The sequence below is a fragment of the Megalobrama amblycephala genome, linkage group LG23 (genome assembly GCF_018812025.1).
Source record: "Megalobrama amblycephala isolate DHTTF-2021 linkage group LG23, ASM1881202v1, whole genome shotgun sequence".
Classification (NCBI taxonomy): Eukaryota; Metazoa; Chordata; class Actinopteri; order Cypriniformes; family Xenocyprididae; genus Megalobrama; species Megalobrama amblycephala.
The window spans coordinates 24,985,089-25,002,761 of record NC_063066.1 but is presented as its reverse complement, the minus strand read 5'-3'; the positions used below and the strand labels follow the sequence as shown (position 1 = coordinate 25,002,761).

The 17,673-nt window shown below is 35.1% G+C and overlaps 2 protein-coding genes across 4 annotated transcripts in view; one reads left to right on the top strand and one right to left on the bottom strand.

The window, feature by feature from the left end:
• Nucleotides 1-316, bottom strand: part of LOC125258726 (metal cation symporter ZIP8) — a 13,696-nt gene extending 13,380 nt beyond the window's left edge. For both annotated transcript variants that reach the window (XM_048175723.1, XM_048175724.1), the window contains exon 1: nucleotides 263-316. In XM_048175723.1, the coding sequence (XP_048031680.1) occupies nucleotides 263-301 (39 nt within the window). In that variant the 5' untranslated portion in view covers nucleotides 302-316. The remainder of the gene's footprint in view (nucleotides 1-262) is intronic.
• On the top strand, nucleotides 316-17,673 carry abhd18 (abhydrolase domain containing 18). Of its 2 annotated transcripts, XM_048175721.1 has the most exons (13): nucleotides 316-453; nucleotides 1,101-1,209; nucleotides 2,577-2,661; nucleotides 2,874-2,974; nucleotides 3,097-3,172; nucleotides 10,224-10,308; nucleotides 10,402-10,429; nucleotides 10,550-10,688; nucleotides 10,802-10,891; nucleotides 12,674-12,775; nucleotides 14,149-14,527; nucleotides 14,613-14,775; nucleotides 16,909-17,673. In XM_048175721.1, the coding sequence occupies exons 2-13, from the start codon at nucleotides 1,118-1,120 to the stop codon at nucleotides 16,961-16,963; spliced, it is 1,395 nt and encodes a 464-aa protein (XP_048031678.1). In that variant the 5' UTR covers nucleotides 316-453; nucleotides 1,101-1,117; the 3' UTR covers nucleotides 16,964-17,673. The 2 variants fall into 2 exon arrangements, with proteins under 2 accessions (XP_048031678.1, XP_048031679.1); XM_048175722.1 differs by lacking the exon at nucleotides 2,577-2,661.

Sequence of the window (17,673 nt, the reverse complement as noted above, 5' to 3'; positions counted from 1 at the left end):
AAATTATTTAAAATCCTTTAGATGTCCAACAGGGATAAGAAATCATAATAATGCTACTGAAATTTGTGTAAATTTAGTTGGAATCCTATAAACAAAATAGGATATATTGTTTTTAAATCACACTAGACATTCTGAAAGGAATCCTGTATAGTTTTGAGTAGCTGTTACTAGTGTCAAAGAGTATAGAAGCCAATGTAAATCAATCTAAGTCAATATAAGTTCTTTGCTAGTGTTGTTTGAAGAGCTCGACTGTAAAATTTACCTGTACAACACCGCCATCTACTTGTGCAACTGAGTACATCACTGCCGATGATGAGCGTAGAAGAAGAGTTACTTCCGGCAGTGAGTTGAACGCTGGGATGGCGCTGCACCATCGCACGGAGTTCGTCCTCTGTCATGTATACTGATCCAGTTTCTTCAAAGAAACACAAATCTACGTCCTTTTAGCTCGAGGTATATGCTTATTTCTTTACGTACATTCATTCGCACTTTGTTTTAAAGGATTTGTGGGCTTGAAGAGGCAAGCAGTTAGTCAAACCTTAACTTTATACACAGCTCTACTGCAGCTTCATCACTGACAGCTGATTAGATTTACAACAGACAGTTAGTGTGGGATGTTCAAACACTGTTCATCTTTTAGGGGCAATGTGAGAAACGCGATAATCATTTTAATGTTCTAGATTTCATACAAATGTATTGAAGTGTCATTGTCCAGTCATCAGTGGTTACTCAATAGTCATTCATTTTGAATGAGAGGTTATGACATGTCCAATGTCTAACTTATGTTCTGTTTCAGAAACTAAGGAAAGCCTTTTCTGAGTGTCAAAGCACCCTCTTAAGTTTGATAAACAGAGCTAGGTCATTTGTATTGTCTAGCACAGGGTTTAAAAAAAAAAAAAAAAAAGATTAAAATAAGTAAATTAATAGATTAGATTAAAATAAATGAATAAAAATGTGGTGTTCTGTTCAGTGTGTGTTGTGCTGTTTACCCCTTTCAGCTGCTCAGTTCTTACATATTGGAATGTGTAAAGCCATAAAGCTGACTGACGGATTATGACTTGTGATTGAAGTGCCGATTAAGTGTGTTTTGTTCTCTGCAGAAGAATGTTTTTTGTCAATGGGTGTGAGTCGGCTTGATGTTCTGTATAGAAGGCTTCTCCTCACCAAACTTTTCATCCAAGGATGGGGGAAGCCAGAAGACCTGAAAAGGTAAACTACACAAAAACACATTTGCATCATATGATTTAATCCCTTATGATAGTGGGGTGAAGCTTATACAGAAACTTTTGATAATTACTCATGAAATATCGATGCTAAAATAATACTTAGCAGTGGTATAAGCATATTTGTTGATATATGGCTTATAGAATGTTATATTTTTTTTTTTGTTGTTGTAACAAAAAGAAACATTCGTAAAAGATGGATATGTGTGTGTAGGACCAAAAATGCATAAGATATGCACCCTTTAAACATTTCTTTGAATAACATTTTGAGCACGTAGTGTTGCATACAGGCAGTGAAATATTGCATGAATACATGAACACATGGTAATGAATAGTTTGATGTGAATAACTTTTGTAGCTCTAATAAGAAACAGTATACTGTATAATGTATATTTAATTCATACAATGAAGAGAAGACTAATTAGTGTTTTATTTTTACATTTGATTATTCAGTTTCTGTTGTCAAACCCAATGTAGGCCTACCTGAACCCCTGGTTTACACTGATGTTAAAATGACACTTAGTTTTTATGTAATGCTACAGTAAAACTCTGTTGTTCACTCTCAGAAGTCGTAGAGATGCTTTTTTCTTACAAAAAGAATGTGAAACGTATGTTGGATATATCATTTTCAAGTTTTTTAATATATTTGCATTTTCAAATGAATTGAGTCAATGATTCAATGACCCATTCATAAAGACAGTCGCTTGCTCTGTTCCTGAATGAAGCAGCCTTTTGATCAAATCGACTGAATGAATGATTCAAAGACAGTTGAGGCCCTGTCCCAAATGGCACCCTAAACACTCGCGTTCTTCCTACAAGTTCACACTTTTGTGACGTAATGCCGCTTTGACTGTTGGAAAGAAGTCTCCCATAGAGCTTCGCAAAAGTGCGCATCGAGGGTGCATATCGGCCGAAAAGGGGGCGCTCGCGAGCACCCTTCTGAAGCCTAAAATTGGCAAATGGGACACCCTACGGTCTCGTGGACTTAACGGACACGCGCACACGGCAGCCATTGTAAGTCCACAAGACCGAAAGTGCATAGAAGTGTGCCATTTGGGACAGGGCCTGACTTGCCGCCCCCTACTTCCGGTTTTAGTTTCATTTTAAAGTATCATTTCAGCTATTTGAATCATTATATGAAAATTAATTAAAAAATTAATTATTTTGAAATTAATCATGGTTTACTGTGAATACCGCATTTTTACAATTGCATCGGTTTCTGAACAGTTTTGCATTTGGATCATGCTGCATCCATATTGACAGGTGTGTCATTTAAGCTTGACATGAACAAAAAACAGTGCACCTTTAATGATATTAACTTATTTAATTTAAATTGCTTTATGGATATTACAGAATATTCGAGTTCCGGAAGATTATTGGCAACAGGGAGAGGTGTAAAGATCTGGTACAGAGGGACTACCCAATATTTATTGACAAAGTAAAAGACACTTTTTAAACAATATTTTTATTATTGTTGTTGTTGTTGTTGTTGTTGTTAGTAGTAGTAGTAATAACTATATTAGAGGCATGTATATATATTTTTTTTAGCATATATATACCATTGCATGAAAATTTATATTGCATATTTTATAATTTATAAAATTTATATTGCATGATGACCCATTAACCGTGTTACCGCTGTGCCCAAAGGTAGAAGATCAAACGGATTGCAAAATTCACAACGGTCATTTCATATCACCACTGGAGCACTTTGTCCCGGGCATCTTGCCAGCTGAGTCCGTCAAAGCCCGGTAACCAAAACAAATCACCCACAAACACTAAATGCAAATGTGAAGGATTAATGAGGCTTATTGTGTGGCTTGTATTCGAAGTTCTTTCAAATGAAGACACTTTGTTTCAACTTTACCACCAGATTCCAGTTCATTGTACCTAAGAAATGGAAGAGACACAGACCAGTCTGTATTCACCTGGCTGGAACGGGAGACCATGTGAGTGTACAAAAACTGGTGTTGTTTGTATTCAGTCTCAGCATCATTGGTGAAGTTTAGTGATGGAACTAAGCTTAACTTAAATGGAACTAAACTTCAAAAGTTTTGGGTCAGTAAGTTTTTGTTTATCAAGAATGCATTAAATTGATTAGACGTGACAGTAAAGTCACAGTGTTTCCCACATGATTTTGTGAGACTGTGGTGGGCAGATGTTGGTTCCTCTTTGGGGGTCCGGGGGCAAAATTTTGTACATTTTAAATTTACATGCATAAATCTGGTGCATTCTGAGAGCAAAATTAAGTGACTAGATCAATGAAGAAATTTGTTCTCTTGTAAACAATTTTGTGCTCTATAAGTAATTTATTTATTGGTGATGGTAGGGCACATTAGTCATGTACACAACATATAGTAGGCTAAATGATAGTTCATATGTGGTCAAACATGTAGAGTACACATTTAAACCATTAAAAATATGTAGCAAAAGAGGTTACCTTTGTTGAATTAATTTATTAGTGGGAGCCTGTATCTGTATTTGTGGAACTAATGGTCACTCTTTGATTTGTTAACCAATCCAGAATGCACTAAACACGCCACTTCATTATAGAGAAAAATAACAAATGAATAAAAATATACAATCATAAGCTGAGCAATAAATAAATAAGTAAACTAGATGAGTATATAATTCAGCAGCAAAAAGTATTATAGCCTAATTCTTGGGAAGAAAAAAAAAAAAAACTTTGCACAGTAATTTTATAAATCCAAATGTTAATAACAATTTTAAAATTACTATTTGTATTCTTATGAAATTAAAAAAACGATTTATATTAGATTTATATGTAAATAATTATATGTATTTATATTAATGTAAGATTAAAAGACGCTTATTTTAAATGTATTGTGCAGCATTTTAATGGGGCAACAAGATATGATAGATACAACAGAAAAAGATAGGCTATTAATAATCTTTCAGTGTGCAAAACTATGATAATATGAAACGCTTCAAAACAGCAGCAAAAAACCGCTAATGCGCATCCTGGGTGCAGAATGATGTGCTTGAAGCAATATCGAGTCAGAGCGCGCAGTTGCGCTGCGCATTGAAAAGTTCACGGCACAAAGAGAATCCCTGTATATATCTGACTGCATCCATATGTTTCTACTCACTTTTTTAAATTTCAGTTATAGTGCGTGTGACGCCAATTCATAGTTCTTGTGTTGTGCGATCTAACAGACATCCTGTAGCCAGTATGATGACATCGTTCAGAAATAGCAATGAACTCCAGCAAGATAAAGTCATTTTATGCAAATCCACAGCCCTTTATCTACATATCAAGTATTATAATGGGAATATATCATATTGGAGAGTTTTACCGTGCTGACTGTCGTTACCGAACGTGACGCGCTGTTTGAGTGCTGAATGACTGACAGCTGTAGCAGAGGGAAGAGGAGTTTCTGACCGTGAACTTAACGATGTACATATTCCATCACATGAAGCTATGGAATGGCTTCAGATGACTTTGAATATAGTGCACGAAAACTTAATTGGTGCTAGTCTACTTATTTTGCTCTATGACTCCCACTTTTGCCATATAAAAGAGGCAATTATCAGACTGTAATTTAAATATCGCAACCTAATTTCCATTTCATTTTCAGACTGTGGCGGGACAAATTAGAATGTGGCGGGCCGCCACAGTCTAGTCAACGTATGGGAAACACTGAGTCATGTATGTTGTTACAAAAGATTTATGTTTCAGATAAATGTCCACAAAAATATTAAGCAGCAGAACTGTTTTCAACATTGATAACAATAAAAAATGTTTCTTGAGCAGCAAATCAGCATATTAGAATCATTTAAGGATCAAGTGACACTGAAGACTGGAAATTCAGCTTTGAATCATAGGAATAAACATTTTTAAATATATTCAAATAGGAAACATAAATTTTAAATTGTAATAATATTTTACAATATTACAGTTTTACTGTATTTTTGATCAAATAAATGCATAAGTGACTTTTTTTTTTCAAAGTTAACACTTTATTTTAGTGTTCCTATTGCAGTAGTTACTATTGTAATACTAAAAGTCAATTTTGCATAGTTACATGCAAATAACCCAAAACCAAACTAACCATAATTATATAGTAAGTTGCATTTAATTAATTACTATTACTCATTACATAATTGTATAATTGCACTGTAACAAGGACACCTAAAAATAGAGTGTAACTCATTTTTAATATTAATCATTATTGGATTTTTAATTGCATATTTTCCCTGTTTTTAAATTTAGATTATATTTTATGGCGTTATTTTACTGACAAATGTCGAGAGCACATTATTGTGAAACGAGAGCACATACATTTAATGCGGATTTCCTTTGCTCTCGCACAAAACTGGACACGCGCTCTCAAATATAGAGTGCTCTCTTATGAACTGTCTCTCCTCTCGCTCAGACATTGCGTGTGCATGCTCAAACTGTGTTCTGCGTGCTCACGAATCTCTCCATGATTTTGCACTAGAAATTAATTTGCTTATGGATTAAACGCTGTCAAAAGTTATCAACCAGTCAGAATAGACGACTGATCAATGAAAATGCTACGTGGAATCTTATTGGCTGAGAGTGAATTGCGCCTGGAATTCTTTTGACAAAGATGGATATTTAATTTCATTACAATTTAATAATATTCAATAATATTAATCAAAATGTAGGCCTATCCTAGAAATTGATGATTTCTGTATTAATAAGCTTGTCTAACTGCATCCCATTACAGGTCAAAGTCCACTTAATGATTTATATCATGGACCAAATCATGGACCAAAACATTAAATTAAACTTTAATTTAAAACAAAAGATTAAACAACTAATTTAATGTTATAAATCAGTCTATTTAGAAATGTGTAAATGTTATAAATTAGCCTATTAAAAAAAAAATTAAATTAAATTAATTAATTACAAAATCGTTTGAAATTAATGAAGACTTGTTTCATCTAGTGTTTTTAAACAAATCTCTGGAATGAATTATTTTGATTAATAAAATACATTTTAACAGTCACTGGTTGCCACCTACTGGCAGAACAGTGTAATAACATTAGTTTCAAAGATCATTTACTCGTTTTCAGTGGATATTCGGACTATAAATTGTTATTGCAATACTTGTGTTATTATTTAATGTTTGCAACACAGAAGTAGCAATAGTGTGTTGTTGAAAACACACATATAGCTTACATGACCACTGCTTTCAGTGGCAATGCAAATGCAGGTTTAAATATTCCGGTATGATCGTAATTTCAAAAGGTTAATAGACATAGCTGAATCGTTGTCATTTAGGAATAAGATTGCGTTCTTTTAATGATTAATCGTGCACCCATAAGAGCTTATACCCAAAGTATTTTTGTAGGCTATGTCATGTTTTATACCAAACCCCAACCTTGGGCCTGTACCATGATGGTAGTTGAACAAACTCAGGGTTATAGGATTAGTTTCGAGTTGACAAAACCAAACCACTCCTATCTGGCTTTGTTGGTACCATGATGCTGATCATCAACTTTCTCTGTCAACTCAGGCTTTGATCCTGAGTTTGTGGAGCGCGTGCACATGAATCTGTGACATCAGTGCCAAACAGCCAATCACATGCCTTGCAACAGAGATAAACTGTGATTCACTTCTCGCGAGAGAGCCAGCGTGATTCAAAACTCTTTTGCTGAAAATGAAGAATTTAAACGCATTTACACTAATGGAAAATACTTGTCTGTGAAAGAGGACAAATAAAAGAAATGATCTTTCTCTATCAGTGCAAGTGAAAGTTGTGAAGTTAGTTTATATAGTTGATCATATATAGCAATAGAGACTCAAATATACAAGTTCACATGTAGTCATATTTAAAGAGTATATTTACTTATTTATATTACATAAGATCTATATATATATTAATATTCATTGAAACTAAATGCTTACTAACAACTGTTAAACTAAACTTGTGTGCATGTAATGGATTAATAAAAATATAGATAATTATACAAATCATATATAAATCATAAAATAATTCTAAGTAATTATCATTAAAACCAGACAATTTTATCATTAAATATTTGTTTTTACTATATTGTGACATTTAATTTGGAGGAAGAGAAACTGAGGGATGGACTTTATTGTGTTGGGTGTGTCAGTGTCACTTAGCTTACGTCTGATTGGTCCAATTTCAGTTTGAGATCTCTAACCTAGAACATAACCTGCCCCGGAGCAGGTTAGCCATGGAGCGTAAGTTACTATGGCGATGAACACCGCTAAAAGCCAAGTCACTTTCATGGTACCTAAAACCCAGGATTGGCACAAACTAATCTGAAACTTACCTGGCTAGCCAGCTAATCCAGCTTCATGGTACAGGCCCCTTCACTATAGTGGTTTATTTAATCTCCACATTTTAAGTATTTAGGGAATGATGATCTGACCCTGATTGTGTTCTGTCTGAAATCAGAAGATATTTTTGGTAATACTGTACAATAAGATTTCATTATCATCAGTTAACATTAACTAATAATTAACTGCACTTCTACAGCATTTATTAATCTTTGTTAATGTTCATTTCAATATTTACTAATACATTATTAAAATCAAAAGTTGTATTTGTTAACATTAGTTAATGCACTGTGAACTAACAAACAGCTGTATTTTTTAATTGAAGTTAACAAAGATTAATAATTACAGTAATGTATTGCACATTGTTAGTTCATGTTAGATAAAACATTAACTAATGTTAACAAATAAAATCCTTATTGTAAAATGTTACCTTTTCTTTATAAATTTCAACACAAGTACAAGTAGTTTGTTTGTTTAGATAAATTGGGGTTTGACCTGTAATGTGATGCAGTTAGACTAGGTCACATTTGATTAATATTATTAAGAAATTAAATATCAATCTTTGTCGAAAGAATCCCAGGCGCAGTTCATTCTCAGCCAATAAGATTCCACGTAGCATTTTCATCGATCAGTTGTCTATTCTGATTGGTTGATAACATTTTGACAGCGTTTAATCCATAAGCAAAATAATTTCTGAAAAAATCACGGAGAGATTCGCAAGCGAGCAGGACACAGTTTGAGCGCGCACACGCAATATCTGAGCAAGAGGAGAGACAGTTCATAAGAGAGCACTGTATATTTGAGAGTGCGTGTCCAGTTTTGTGCGAGAGCAAAGGAAATCCACGCGTGAGTGGAGAGATTCACTCTCGCGCATTGCATGTATGTGCTCTCGTTTGACAATAATGTGCTCTCGACATTTGTCACTAAAATGACACCATAATATTTGCTTTCATTTAACAGATTAGCAAATCTCAAAATGAATATCAGTGCTTCCCACACATAGACTTTACTTGGGCAGGCCGCCCACGTATAATAACGGCCGCCCAAGTATATTTGGAGACACATTTTTGCTTTTATTATTTTTATCCTCTTATACTTTTATATCCGCGCAAGATAATGAAACCATCCACGATCGATTAACTAGTCGTTTCATACCTGCTTGTTACGTGTGCGTCAGAACTGTTTACTCCCGCTGACATTCCCACGGGCGCTGCATTTTGCAAAGTCACTAGGCGGCGCTGTTGCGCATTCTACAAGCTCGCACAACAGCGCTTCAGACTGCTTCAAAGTGATTCTCAATCAATGAAAAGCGCAGATTTATGCCAAGCGATTGCTAATGAACTCAAGTCGATGAATTATTACTAAGTCTACTTCATGGCCTTTATATAAAATGTTTTAGACGATTGTAAGAATCTGAAGGATCAGCCTGCAATAGTACAGACATTTCAAAATAAGAGTACCTACAGTGCTTCCCACACATAGACTTTACTTGGGCAGACCGCCCACGTATAATAACGGCCGCCCAAGTATATTTGGAGACACGTTTTTGCTTTTATTATTTTTATCCTCTTATACTTTTATATCCGCGCAAGATAATGAAACCATCCACGATCGATTAACTAGTCGTTTCATACCTGCTCGTTATGTGTGTGTCAGAACTGTTTACTTACGCTGACATTCCCACGGGTGCTGCATTCTGCAAAGTCACAAGGCGGCGCTGTTGCGCATTCTACAAGCTCGCGCAGCAGCGCTTCAGACTGCTTCAAAGTGATTCTCAATCAATGAAAAGCGCAGATTTATGCCAAGCGATTGCTAATGAACTCAAGTTGATGAATTATTACTAAGTCTACTTCATGGCCTTTATATAAAATGTTTTAGACGATTGTAAGAATCTGAAAGATTCTGAAGGCCTGCAATAGTACAGATATTTCAAAATAAGAGTCCCGGTGTATTTCTGGCTTGTTTATGCTAAGTTTTTTCTTTTTCTTTTGGGCATTATTGGTATTTTGGTTACACAATAAATTGTTTAATTTGATTTCCATTTAATTCATAGTAAATTACTGTAGTCTCCCCACAGGAAGAAAAGACTAAGAACATTATTTGACACATATATTATTCATTTTATAAATTTTACTAGTAAACTCTGTGTCCCATTCACTGAGAGAAACACTATATGACAGCAAGGAGAACATAGGAAAAGGTGAACCATTTAAATGCTGTAATTATGCATAATTTACAATGCATAATAATGCATAATATTAGTATGTAATTAAATGTAATATGCAATGTAATTAAAATTAATTTCAATAAATAAAAATACTGTTAAAAATCACACATTATTTGTTTGTCACACGTAGTAGACCATTTTTGTGCCGTGGGTAATAGGAGGATTTTTCGCCCGGCTACCACCGCAAGTATATTTCAAACCTGTGGGAAGCACTGAATATAAATTTTTCATAATGTACATAATGCTGTGATGCCTTAATACATGTCGAGCATTAAAAATTTGTTTTATTTTTTATCTTTTTATTTTAATTTATTTTTTGTTTAAAAAAAAAAATTAAAACTATTAAATAGTATTTAGTATTTGATGTTAATATGTATCAATTATTGTCCATAAGTTGAAAGGTCAATAATTATTTTCAGTATCAGCTAGATTTTTATTTGAATTTGATGCATCTTTAATTTTTTCCCCCCAGTTTTTCTGGAGAAGGCGAACACTAATGGCCAGACCGATGGTTAAAGAATCAGGGATGGCGTCTCTTCTGTTGGAGAATCCTTATTATATCCTTATAAATGCTAAACTACAGACATATTAGACCACAATATCAAAAATGACTAGATCTCATCTAACACCTCCTTAACTGTGAGCCATACATGGATATAGGAAACCTAAAGACCAACTGTGAGTGTTTGTTTACTGGCAGCAGCTGTGATGGAGCTGTTGTTGTCTATGTCTTTGTTGTATGGAGCATTAGTATGAACAATGTATGGTTACAATGTATGTGATTTGCGTTTAATGCAGTCGCTCCAGTCTGAAGAATGTATCTGACCTGTTTGTGATGGGTGGAGCACTGATCCTGGAGTCTGCGGCACTGTTACACTGGCTGGAGCGAGAGGGTTTCTGGCCTCTGGGCATGACTGGCATTTCTATGGGCGGACATGTAGGTTCTTTATTTCTTTATGTTGTTTCCAATCAACTGTGTTCAGAAGAACCTGTTCCATATCCTGTATAACCAAAATCTATTGATGATTTGTTGACTCATTTTCTTCCTAGATGGCATCATTAGCTGTAACAAACTGGCCCAAACCAATTCCACTTATTCCTTGTTTATCCTGGACGACTGCTTCAAGTGTTTTTACCACAGTAAGATTTAAACAACTATGTGTTAGCATCATATTGTGACGTATTAATGTTGCCAAAAGTCATTTTGAATTGGTTGTATTTCTAAGATACCACAAAATCATAATTTCCTGTGAAAAACTCAAACTTATCAAGTCGGTTGTTTTTGGTCAATATTAAGTTTTAAATGTGAATGCTGACTTTTTTGATCTATTAATGATCAATAACTATAAGTCCTCCCAGAATTTACTGCTTATTCAGCAGGTTTATAAAATGCATCAGTGGCATTAGTGCTGAAAAGCTCATGCATTTTAGCTTATATTTGTCAGAAAATGAAAAAAGAAAGTATGTAGCAAGGTTATTTTAGTAACATTCAGAAACTGTTATTAGTTTTTAAAAATTCTATTTTTTTAATATAACGGGGAGTTTACACAATACTGTTTTCAACTAAAAACGGAAAACTTTTTATGCTTTTTTTCCCACTCATTTACATGCCTGAAAATGCAAACTTTTGAAAACAGGTTTCAAAATGCAGTTTTAAAAAAACAATACCATTGTTGTCTCTGTGTAAACTACAAAAAATGTGAATTTGCGAAAAAGGTGGCATCATGCACATGCATATTACACGTTCAGTCTATAGGCGCATAATGTTTCTTTACAAAGTGACATCACCAACTACTGGCCTGGCAGTATAATACAGTGTTTTTAATTTTTAACTATGTGGCGTTAGGGCTGGGCGATATATCGCATGCGATTGTCAGGCGCATTTCGTCAGTAATGCGGGTTCCCTGATTACCGCTAAATCACCATCACCTGCTTTCAAATGGAGCGGCATTTAATAGACAGAGCCGTAGATCACTGACAAGCTACGCAATATCGCGTTCATATCACAGATGAATCGCCTTCGATAATGAACTCGATATTGCGTAGCTTGTCAGTGAACTACGGCTCTGGCTATTAAATGCCGCTCCATTTGAAAGCAGGTGATGGCGATTTAGCGGTAATCAGGGAACCGGCTTTACTGACGAAATGCGCGTGACAATCGCATGCGATATATCGCCCAGCCCTATGTGGCGTCTACTCGAAACAACACAAAGGAAAAACTTTTCAAGGAAAAATGCAAAAGTTTCATGCACATTTTGAATTAGTTTTTATTTTTATATTTCCTTTTTTATTTTAAAATTTTTGCAATTTTGTTATATTTTTGTGATTTTTTTTTTTTTTTTTTTTTAGTAGTAGTTTTTTTGTCTATATTGATTTTTTTTTTAAACTGAAATAAAAAGTTTAAAGGGATAATTCACCCCAAAATGAAAATTTTGTCATCATTTACTCACCCTCATGTTGTTCCAAACCTGTATGAATTTCTTTCTTCTGTTGAACACAAAAGAAGATATTTTAAAGAAAGTTGGTATCCAGACAGTTGTTGCCAAAAAAAATAAATAAATAAAAATACTATGAAAGTCTCTCTCTCTCTCTCTCTCTCTCTCTCTCTCTCTCTCTCTATATATATATATATATATATATATATATTTTTTTTTTTAGTTTTAGTTTCAGTTAATTATTATAATCCTGGTATGTAGGGACTTCCCAGGACTTAAAGGCAGTATTAGTCACTTAGCTATTGAACTTTGTGACTGTGAAATACCTTTACATCTTCATTCCAGTGTCAGTGAATTGATAGCATCAGAACATGGTAATATAGACCTCACCAAGTGTTACTCTTTCCAATTTACAATTATTCATTCATGAATAACTCAGTTGGGCGTCGTAACATCAGATTTAATAATTGAATCTTTTATTCTGCAGGGTGTTTTAAGTCGAGCCGTGAACTGGAGAGAGCTGGAAAAGCAGTATGCAGCACACACAGTCTATGAGGAAGAAATCATCAGTATGCTGGAGTATTGTGGGGTAGGCATGTTATTCTGTGGTAGAGTTTTGCTGTGATTTAGCTTGTTTCTATCCACCTGTTTCCGCGGACCGCTACTGTAAAAGAGAACGTGGGTACAACTTCCGGTGAGGCGGCGGAAGTAGCATACCAATGGTATTTAGTGTGCTAATTAGCGAAGAGGCTAAGTGTTTTTTGGATCACTGTTTACTTTGCAAAGTTGCAAATCTTTATGAGAGATGTCGTTAAGGCGCTCAGGGACAACATTTCAGTTTAGTACATTTATTAGTTAATAATATCACAATACAATAAACAGTTTTCGTTCCCTTAATTGCCCTTTACTTTACTGACCTTCCACAACAGTGCTGCTGCATGACTAGAGCATCCTGACCCTGCAATACATGAACAACCCGCTGTCTGTACTTCACCTGTCACTGATGCACCAAAGCCATATGATGTGATATTTTACTCCTAACGTATCGTGCATGCCAGAGCTAGTCGCGTTTCCACTGTATGCGATGCTAAAGGATACTGATGTTAACCATTGCGATAAATACACACGTTTATGGAAAATATCAGAGACTGCTTGAGGGACGAAGACAATTCTTATGTGATTATAATCGTGTATTTATTTAGTTTAATGTTTTATCTGTCTCTTCCCTGTGCCTGTTCATTCCTGACAAATGCATATCTTTCACAGATTCACACACTCCGGTTAACTCGTATAACTCATAACTCCTGTTGTCTTCTCATGAGCTCCCTCTGTTGCTCTGGCTGAAAGGATCAGGATAGATAGACAAGCGATCGCGCAAACATCCTCGGATTGCAATCATCGCATAATTTAGAGGAAAATAAATAGAAATGCTCAGAAAAGTGACGTAAACATAGGGTATGTTATCAATATATTTCTAAATGTGTAAGCCTTTGGATTTAAAAGCCTTAGTGGAGTTGTTTTGTGCATTCTCGTGATCGTAAATAAATGGAAGCAGGCGCAACTGAATAGGTCTGTTAGATTTAGCATGATTGATCTGCACTCCTGACATAAATTAATATTAATGTAACATTTTTTATTGTAAAACATTGTTCAAATATTTATGCTGGAATCTTAAATCTTTAAGTAAAAAACAAACGTTCGCAAGTTTGGATCGTTAAATCTTGAATGACTGTCAAATGTTGAATGAATGAGTGTCATGTCCAGCTTGTTTACTTCGAACCGGAAGACGCTCCCACGTTTGACGCAAGGCCTCATGGGGCGTAGGAAACTTGTGGATATGAAGGACACAAAAGATCATAGAGGAAGATATGATTTGTTGCTTGCGTAATTTATCACATGACTTATGTTGAAGGTGCAACATTTTTGACAAATTACTCGCTGTGACATACCCTTGATTTTCAGACAGACTCTTTCCGGATGGGCCAGGAATTCGTAAAAAATGCCCCAGGCAGCTTTGACAGTCTCTCTGACCTGGATCTTGCCCATGACCTTCTTGACCTCCACTCGCCAGAGAGGGACCAGCAGATGGGGCTACGCTCCTCGTGTTCTCAGCCCGGGACTGGAGGTCACGTTTCAGACACAGCCTTGCTGATGGGGCGAAGAGAGAGAGACGGACTGGATCAGATGCTGTCCGCTGTGAGCAGCAGCGGGCCTCATTTGGACATGCTACATGCTAAGAGCATCACCTATGGGGCCGGCCAGCGGCAGTCGCTGCAGCGGGAGTCTCTCTGCTTCATGAAGGGCGTGATGGATGAATGCACACACATCGCCAATTTTTCAGGTACTAAATCTGTTTTGTTTTGGATGTGGTTTGGCTTGTGTTCCTATGTTTGATCCTCTTTCTTTTTTGCTTACTTTGTCTTCAGTGCCTGTGGATCCCAGTCTGATCATTATAGTCCAGGCAAAGGAAGATGCTTATATTCCCCGCACTGGAGTTCGCAGCTTACAGGAAATCTGGCCTGGCTGTGAGGTTCGCTACCTCAATGGAGGTCACGTCAGCGCCTACCTTTTCAAACAAGGACTGTTTCGGTAAGCACAAATTTTAGTTTAAATGGATAGTTTACCCAAAACCTGTATGACTTTCTTTCTTCTGCAGAACACAAAAGGATAACTTTTTGAAGATGTTCTGGATATGTTCAGAAGATGTTCAGAAGCATTCAAGTTTCAAAAAATAACGCAAAAGCATCATAAATCATGGATCATTTAGTCAGTGAACAAATCATTCAGAGTGGTTTTATAAACCAAATCAACAGATTCATTGAAAAAGTCCAGTTCAAAGGAATGATTCGTTCACAAATCTCAGCTTCTCTTATGAACAGTGTTGGGAGTAGGGCTGGGCGATATATCGCATGCGATTGTCACGCGCATTTCGTCAGTAAAGCCGGTACCCTGATTACTGCTAAATCGCCATCACCTGCTTTCAAATGGAGCGGCATTTAATAGACAGAGCCGTAGTTCACTGATAAGGAACGCAATATCGCGTTCATTATCGAAGGCGATTCATCTGCGATATGAATGCGATATTGCGTAGCTTATCAGTGAACTACGGCTCTGTCTATTAAATGCCACTCCATTTGAAAGCAGGTGATGGTGATTTAGCAGTAATCAGGGAACCGGCTTTACTGACGAAATGTGTGTGACAATTGCATGCCATATATTGCCCAGCCCTAGTTGGGAGTAACGCGTTACAAAAGTACTGCATTGCAGAAACGTATTACTTTTTGCTGTTACAATGCAGTAGTCTAAGGCATTACTAATAAATTTTCAGTAATATTTTACTCGATACATGTTCAATAACGCTTGCGTTAAAACACACTTTTAGCCCAAAATTTAATTGTTCAAAAAAAAAAAAAAAACCTAGAATGCGAGACCCTTAAAGGATTTGTTCACTTTTGAATGAAAATGTCCTGATAATTTACTCACCCCATGTCATCCAAGATGTCCATGTCTTTCTTTCTTCAGTCTAAAAGAAATTAAAGTTTTTGATGAAAACATTCCAGGATTTTTTTCCATATAGTGGACTTCAATGGGCACCAAACAGTTATTTCTGTAGTTATTTTGGTGAAAGTAACTCAAAAGTAATACAGGAATAATGTAACGCATTACAATTCTGAGACAGTAATATTGTAAGGTAAAGAATTACTTTTAAGTAACAGTAGCAAGTAATCTATAATGTATTATAGTTTGGAAGTAACTTGCACAACACTGCTTATGAACGTAGTTAGTGTGGAAGTCAAGATTATTAGTTAATAACAGGATTCTCACAAGCAATGACATCAGAAAACTTAAATATACACAAATTAAATGCACTACATTCATGATTCTCTTTGGTGCTTTTGCATATTTTTTTCTGTCCTTGTTCATTGTAATTGCATTGAAACTACCATTCAAATAAGATAAAAAACAAAAGAAATGAATACTTCTTTTCAGCAAGGATGCATTAAAATGATCAAAAGTGAGAAAAAAAGATTTCATTTCCAAATGAATGCTGTTCCTTTGAAATTTCTTTTTGTCAAAGCATCCTGAAAAAAAAAAAAAAAAAAAAAAAAATAATATATATATATATATATATATATATATATATATATATATATATATATATATATATATATATATATTTTTTTTTTTTTTATATACACATACATACATACATACATACATATATACATACTTGTATATTATGGTTTCCACAAAAATATTAAGCAGCACAACTGTTTTTGACACTGATAATATTAAGAAATGTTTCTTGAGCAGCAAATCAGCATATTAGAATGATTTCTGAAGGATCATGTGACACTGAAGACTGGATTATTGATGCTGAAAATTCAGCTTTGCCAACACAGGAATAAACTACACTTTAAAATATAATATGTCTCAGAATTACTGTTTTACTATATTTTTGATCAAATAAATGCTGCCATGGTGAGAATAAGAGACATTCAAAAATCTACCAACCACAAACCTTTGAGCACTGGGGTATATAGTTTTTTTTTTTTTTTTTTTTTTTTATGAATTATGAAGTATTCCTTTAATAGTGATCAATGTTATTTATGTGGTTGAACTGTAGCATATTGCTTGTAATCACGTAAATGAACCGTATGTCCACTAATTTTAAGTACATGTATTAACTTTTGAATTTCATGCATGATTGTTGACTTATAGGCAAGCAATTTATGACGCCTACGACCGGTTTCTTCACAAGTATTCCAGCTCATAGCCATGGATTTTTGGGACTCAGCACTGACAAGAATTGCATTTTGAAAGTATATGGAGATGGAGAAGACTATGGAACTGGAACTAAAAACCTAGTGCCACCAAGGTGAGGCAGTGTGCAGCGGTTGTAATGACAGAACTGTTACTCTATGTGGTACACCTCAAAACTCAGTGACCTGAAATCAACTTACATGTGCTCAACCCATACGAAACCGTGTCTTCCTGACCTCACTGCCTTTAATATATATATATATATATAATCATGACTGAAATATAATTCACTAAACGAGACAAAGACGTGCCTCCCAACTATAATTCACTCACACATCAAGGTGTCTTTAAAACTCTTAATGAAGCAGATCCCTGAAAATATAGTATTTTGAATTGTAAGGAAAATAAATGAACTATTGCAATCTATATTTTTGTTTAACCAACATAGAATATCCTAATTTTTAGAGCAAATGTTTGCTGGTTTTTATAAAATAATGCATCAGGAAAATGGCCTTGTCATGGGCAGACCATTGTTTTAACCTCAGAAATGGGGGGAAAAGAAAAAAAAGTTTCACAAATTCAGGTGAGTTGTACTTAAACAGATCTTTAGCAATGACTGGTGCTCATTTGAGACTTGAACGTGATTCAAAATCTACTTTTTCTGTGAACTGCATTCTTAAAAATCAGTGCTGCATGTATTTCAGTCTCTTTAAAGGGTTAGTT

Coding starts and splice junctions, on each gene's coding strand:
- abhd18 (XM_048175721.1), top strand. CDS start 1,118: ATGGGTGTGAGTCGGCTTGATGTTCTGTATAGAAGGCTTCTCCTCACC. Junction 3,173..10,223: donor TGGCTGGAACGGGAGACCAT/GTGAGTGTACAA, acceptor TTTTCCCCCCAG/TTTTTCTGGAGAAGGCGAAC. Junction 14,528..14,612: donor ACACATCGCCAATTTTTCAG/GTACTAAATCTG, acceptor CTTTGTCTTCAG/TGCCTGTGGATCCCAGTCTG.